The sequence below is a fragment of the Diprion similis genome, chromosome 14 (genome assembly GCF_021155765.1).
Source record: "Diprion similis isolate iyDipSimi1 chromosome 14, iyDipSimi1.1, whole genome shotgun sequence".
NCBI lineage: Eukaryota > Metazoa > Arthropoda > Insecta > Hymenoptera > Diprionidae > Diprion > Diprion similis.
Window position 1 is genome coordinate 11,765,616 of NC_060118.1, and position 6,533 is coordinate 11,772,148.

The window sequence follows — 6,533 nt, forward strand, 5'->3', positions numbered from 1 at the left end:
TCAGATGCTAATTTGATCATCGATACCGCCAAACTAAAGATTGAGGGAAAACTAGAAATAACAAACTGTATATATTCAAGGAAGAATTCTTTCAGTTTTCAATCTTTATTATATGTATGTAATAATGATATTGTATAATTTACAGTATGTACAATATAATATGCATCGAATACACGACATATCTTATTTATAAAAAGCCATGATACTCGATTTGCAATTATTGTTGAATAGAGCATGCGTAAGATTTTGTCTACCAAATTGAAGTAAGAATTCAATTATTCCTATCACCCATCTCACTCACATGTTACACCTCATTATTTTGTGTGTCTGGAAGATAACTATTATCTGCAAAACCTTTAAACTTATTGTTGAGAAAACAATGAAACAAAATAGCAATGTGATTTTAGCCGACGAGAAATCCAATCCTAAGTAGAGATGATAAATGTATATATACAGGCAGGGCTTGACAGAAGTTCCACATTATATATTATAGATCGAAAATACCAGTTTTCTAATCTAATCCACCTATCAGTCTACAATACTATTTTCCCTACATCATCGTTCCGCTAACTAGTTAAATAAATATTATTCAACAAATTGAGATTTCTCTAGTTGGGAAGATTTTTTTAATATAGAATTTAAGAATCTGGACCTTATTAATATTATAATTTATATTGTTTTTTTGAATGCGGTATTCTAGTTTTTTTTTTTTTTTTTTTTCATTAGTTCTCTTTTTCCTTTCTTAAGAAAAATTTAACAAGCCTCTCAAAAATATTACGCAACTATACGTTGCTTTGTCCCTGATTTTTGAATTTTCGACACAGAGCTTGAATGGAACTGCTCTTAAAAATTACAGCGTATACTTATTCAATTAAATAACTTTTAACATGATCCCACCATTAGCTTGCCCACTTTTTAACATATTAAATGTATAATATTTAGTTGTCCAACAACCAAAATTAATAACTATACTTTAACCCTTTAATTAAGTAGTTAGATATTCAAACTATACGTCTTATTATATTTCATTCTAACTGGACAATTACTAAAAAAATTATCAACCCCAACTAATTTTCTAAACATTACAATAATCAATATTGATTTAATAATGATAATAATAGTAATATATAATAAATCGCTATCATACGAATTAAAGAGAAAACAACGATTAGTTCTGCGACACGGGTAATATGGTAAAATTTCACTACTACTCTTTCCTAACTACTCGTCAATATAGGTGTATCAACAACTATGATTGATATACAGTATACACACATCTAAACGTGAAATCATTATTCAATTATTACTTTAGACAAATAAGAATGTAAGTCACGATTAAACGGATCAATTTAAATTTATACGATATTAGGTTTACTCGAGATTCGCGTGATTCATTCAATTAAGTTTTGTCAGTCTGATAGCTTATAAATTTTTCCAATCATAATACTTTTTCATAAGGTATAAATTATTTCAACGTTTACTTAAATACATGGGTATTAAACTTTTCGTAACGTAACGAAGTATGTACAACGCAGGTTTCGTTGCAATAACGTAAAAATTATACTACATCTACCGACACAATTTTTGTCCCCGACAAAACAACTCTAATCGCGAGCAATTTCCTAATTAGGCTTATTTTGAAAAAGTGTTTCTCAATGATTTTCGAAAGGCACATCTACGAGATTAATTTTATGTTATCCTGATCTCTGAAATTTTATTTTACATTACTATAAGTAAGGTGAATAAATAGATTTGCCAAATATTAACACGAATGAATGAATGAATGAATGGATGACTTACAAGGTCAGTAGAAGCGTCCGCGTGTCTTTTTTCAAATAATATGACCGCCTCTTGTGATATGAAATTGTGACCATTTTAGTAACTTATCGTTTCGATCGGATAATTTTTTAGTGAAGAGAGGCGAAATACTTATGTATAAATTTTAAACGAAGACGCTCGCGTCTTATACGAAACTCAACTGATTCTGAGATCTCAGCTACGAATAGAGTAGTTTTCGTCTTACTGAAGATCACTCTCGATATCGAGCCTCCTCACTCGAACCCTTTGCTTATAGTGATACTCTTTGAGGTAACTTTTCAACGTTTTAGGTAGCTGCAGTTTGTTTATACCGTCGTACGTTGTTCTAGTCGTTATAATCGCTCGGCATAAATGTTGCAGCGGAAAAGCGTATGTACGATGCAACGGTATCGTCAGCACAGGTTCAAAAAACATACAGCAGGACGGGTCCTTGTAGTGTTCTATCAAGCCGCATACCTAAAATTACACAAACGTATCATTAGCATTGAATTATGGCTTTTTCAAATCGCCCTTTCAATTCTCGCAAAATTATAAAAGCCAAAAAAATCACCGTTCCAGAAGCGTAAACACCAGGGTCGTGCGAATCGAAGCTGAATTTGTGGTTCCACTGTTCGACTCTCGCGTGTAACGAACGTCCGTACTTTCTGAAGCTAACCGAGAAGAGGAATTCCTCTTGGGCAGAATCGCGCAGCAAAAATGTTCCCTCCTGTTTGCCTTCCAGCAAACGTTCTGCCTCGTAACGATCCATTTTGCCCCAGTAAAAAGAGCAGGCTGTGATCGATCGTAAATCAGGTACCAGGCAGTGAACGTAATCGACCTAGAAAGGGAGGAAAACTTGCAATAATTATTCTCACGTTTGAGTGTTGTTACTCGGGAATCTTGGGCTCGGCAACAGTTCCTAACCTGAGTATGTGCAGGTCGTTCGATATTTGGAATTAGGGAAAAATCAATCTGCGACAAAGCGGTGAGGGCTGCGGCCTGAATTCCAGCATTTGCTTGAAACAGCGCAGCCAGACTATCGACCGTTATTCCATTAGGATGAACCTGAATACTCGCTGCGTTATTAGGCTTGTATCCCGGCGGAGGTTCTACACCTTCTTCCATCTCCCTAGCTCTTTGAAGTCTAGCCCTCTCGTCACAGTCCTGAAACAAGACAATCTTTGGTGACTTTTCGGAGTTTTACTTTCAAAATCCTTTCAAGCCAAAACCGTCGTGTATAGCAAAAATTAACAAGTTACTTGCTTTTAACTAGACAAAAACCCAAGCTTTACTGTAGCATTGAAGTAACATGAAACTGGAACTATTGGTCAAAGTTAGCAGCCAAACGTGTTAATCTTTTTGGAAATAGAAAATGATTGGGGTTCAACGTATTTCACAAAATTTTGATATTCGGACTTCACTATCTTGTTCGAATGAACATTAGAACATTTGGCTGCTAGCTTCAGTCTCGTAAAAAAACGAAACTTGTGCTTAGTTATTTGAAAATATGTCAATTTCCTTGTTTTGAATAAGGTTTTCTTTTTTTCCAGGTTTTCCAAGCCTGTGCGAAACTGCGATTAATAAGCTTCAATGGATCAGGAACACAAAGTATCACCTCCATTGGATATTCCTCAGGGTTAAATCTGGACAAGTCGATAACTGGACTGGAAGGCAGAGGTCCAAGAATTGGGCTTTGAGGAGCCGAAGAGCTGTTGAATACGACGCCAGCGCCCATGGGATGTTCTTCCGTTCTTCTGTATCCGGTGCAGACGCATTCAGAGCTATTATTTCCCTGGCCAGGTATGTCCGTACTTTTGGATCCCTTGCTCTTGGCGCAGTTGAATTTCAGCACCCAGTTACTGCGCTTTTTTTTCGACGTCAGAAGATGATTGCAGGCAGGACTTTGATCCTTGCTTCGTTGTTTACCTGGAATAAAGCAGAAATTTGTTAACGATTAGATGAAACATATAACCCGACGGATCGTGCGCCTTAGATTAATCAAAATCGATCGACTCCTAACCCCTTCTTTTCCCGAAAGACAAGGTCTTCGACGTTCTTCGCAACGCCAGATTAGTCGGACTGTCTTCCGATGTGATGCTGCTGTTGCTGCTACTGCTGTTGCTGCTACTGCTACTGCAAGATGCTGCCTGTGGTTTTAGCTGCGCTTCGGACTGAAGTACAAAGTTTCCATTATTGCAGGTTGATTTGGACTCCTGCGAGTCGATCTGTTGGCTGTATATAGACTCAAATCTGGAGTTATGATTGTCTAATCCCAAATCGAGTTGCTCGTTGTTCAGATTTTCATCAGACTTATTTTCTGTGTTCTCTGTTTCGTTGGGCCGTAGCTCGACGTTCCCGTTATCCTCGGCGTTCAGATTTGGCATGTCTGTTGTGGGGGAACCCTGATGCGTTACGTTGGGCGAATTCTTGTGATCAGATTTCTCGCTGTCCATCTTAAAGAAATTTTTCAAGCTAGCTAAGCGTTGGCCCATTATAAATCGAACCGAGCGGCATCTTATTCTTATTCGCCTCTGTTCAAGGCTGGTGTTTTCCACATTTACCGGTCTAAGTAACCATCAGGCGCGTCTTAACGAGCGATAAACTTTCACCAAACAGACTTCGATTCACGCTTTGGCTACCTGAAACGTAAGAGAAAAAAATTGTCGTTACTTACAAAGATCTCAGCGCCGGGAGGTTACGTGAGGATCTGATTTTCTGGCCAAACTGAGAACCATGAGGAAAATCATAACGTCAATGGCATGAGTTCGTATTTGTTATCAGTCTCTGTGGTTAGTGGTTATACATCTAAATTCATTCGCTCCAGATAACAATTACACCGAATTGATTTTTCCTGCCTATTTTCTGGTAAAAACGACAGTCGCTCTCTTTCAAACTGTAGTAGGTATTTGTTTAACAGAGACGAACATTTATCGGGAATAACGACGGCTGCACCATTTTGTGTTGTACTACGACGTCGTTTCTCACGTGAATGAAATCTTCCTCGTTTCACAAGTCGGGTAAAATAGACAATATTACGGGCATATTATTACATTAGAAATTACGAACCGTATATGCGGATCGGTCTTTTTTATTCCTAACCGATGTCTAGCTCTTTACACACGTTCCGTAGACACTGTTCACCAGAGAATAAATAAATAAATTCTAAAAAAGGCTTCCCATCAAGGCTAATCGTTCCTACCCCTTCACCACCGCCGTGACTGACGACAGCTTGTCCAAACTTGTCGTTTGCGTCCCATCACCTTGAACGAAACAGCATTCAGATTCGAGGTATGTATGCACGTTTTTTGGGTAAAAAAGCATCCCTTCTTTATCGACCCGAAATCCATCGAACATAGTGTACAGTAGAGAGAGCCGGCGTTGATTGAAGCATAACGTCGGTAAATAACAACGGATTGGCACGCGTTTGTGATCCATCAGTGGAAAATAAAGTATCACGTTTTTACTAAATCACACTCAATTGAACATTTCATTTTTGATTTTTATTCAAACAGTTTGGTTCTACAACTGTTTTATCATCCGCGATTTGAAATTTAAACTTGCGCCTGACGCGGCGAGTGACGGCAATCTGGCACACATAAATTCGACGAAGGACGTATTTTTTTACGAACCGAATGTGTTTCTGAAACACTCGCTTATTGATAGCTAAGGGATGGTTCTTTCTGGTATTAATTAAATTCTCTCCTGATGACCATTATTTTTGACAGTTTAAAAATTCAACATCATTATGAATTTTTCCCTTTTTTTATTCAACCTAACGCTTTGATGGACTTCGACACACTTCTTGTTGCGCGTATCCGGTTGCCTTTACTCAGGCGTTTAATCCCGAAACTGGATCGTAATTCAAGGCATACATTTTATTGCCAGTGTTTGGTTGGGTTTTGGAATGGCTTGATGTTTAATTGATCGATAATTGTTTACTGAAAATATGTGTGATATGGTATAGGTCAGAAACAAAATGAAATGACGAAAAATTAACTGCCGAATATATTCAAGATATTTATTAATATTGACGTCGAAATACGTATTGCACGATACGACATTTCTTGCACAAGTATAAGATACCTGCACAATGTAATTAGTACTTGTGTAAATATAAACATTCACGTTGACGTATAATAAATCTTATAACTACATGTATACCATTTTACAATATATTTAACAGGTGTAAACAATCAGTAAAACATATTATTCACCGTTTTGATTATAATAAATGTTACGTATAAACTATGGCATAGCTTGAATTGCATAGTGACGATAAAAACGCATCGTATGCATGTACAGTTAAAACAGATAACAGTCGTAAAAATTAAAAATAGACAAGTTAGATTACAACGCATATCAAAATGTGAAACTAAAACGAAAAAGAGATAAAAATCGACTTGTAAACAGTCGCTGAAAATAAAGTGCATGTACGTACAAAGATATTGTATAGTAGCTCGTAAGCGGAAGTCTGGGTTTTCGTAACTGAGAAATTTACTGCGGTTTAACATGACCAAAAACAAACAAAAAATCAATTCTCATCAATTTTTTCTTCGCTACTTTCGCAACACATCTTTTCACCCATTCGCATTCAATTTGACATTTTCCGAATTCGATACGTCAGATAAACATCTACTAGCAACAAGTTGCCACGAAAATTTCCCGAACACATACATTATAGTCTTACAAATTAAAATTAACATACGTCGATCATTAATTCGGAAGGTTACCTTTGG

The 6,533-nt window shown here is 36.8% G+C and overlaps 2 protein-coding genes across 2 annotated transcripts in view; one reads left to right on the forward strand and one right to left on the reverse strand.

Moving 5' to 3' along the window:
* Positions 1-2,019: 2,019 nt before the first annotated feature.
* LOC124414492 (suppressor of cytokine signaling 5) lies at positions 2,020-3,532 on the reverse strand. Its single transcript, XM_046895439.1, has 4 exons — positions 3,413-3,532; positions 2,722-2,961; positions 2,369-2,635; positions 2,020-2,274 (listed from the first exon to the last, which is right to left on the reverse strand). The coding sequence occupies exons 1-4, from the start codon at positions 3,530-3,532 to the stop codon at positions 2,020-2,022; spliced, it is 882 nt and encodes a 293-aa protein (XP_046751395.1).
* LOC124414751 (gamma-taxilin) overlaps positions 3,397-6,533 on the forward strand; it is a 37,557-nt gene continuing 34,420 nt past the window's right edge. Inside the window, exon 1 of the mRNA XM_046895806.1 lies at positions 3,397-3,597. Coding sequence (XP_046751762.1) covers positions 3,531-3,597 — 67 coding nt within the window. The 5' untranslated portion in view covers positions 3,397-3,530. The remainder of the gene's footprint in view (positions 3,598-6,533) is intronic.

Excerpts from the sequence above, each read along its gene's own strand:
- LOC124414492 (XM_046895439.1), bottom strand. The coding sequence starts at position 3,532 with ATGGGCGCTGGCGTCGTATTCAACAGCTCTTCGGCTCCTCAAAGCCCA. Across the intron at positions 2,962-3,412 it reads CTGAGGAATATCCAATGGAG|GACTGTGACGAGAGGGCTAG; the intron begins GTGATACTTTGT and ends GTCTTGTTTCAG. Across the intron at positions 2,275-2,368 it reads GTGTTTACGCTTCTGGAACG|GTATGCGGCTTGATAGAACA; the intron begins GTGATTTTTTTG and ends GTGTAATTTTAG.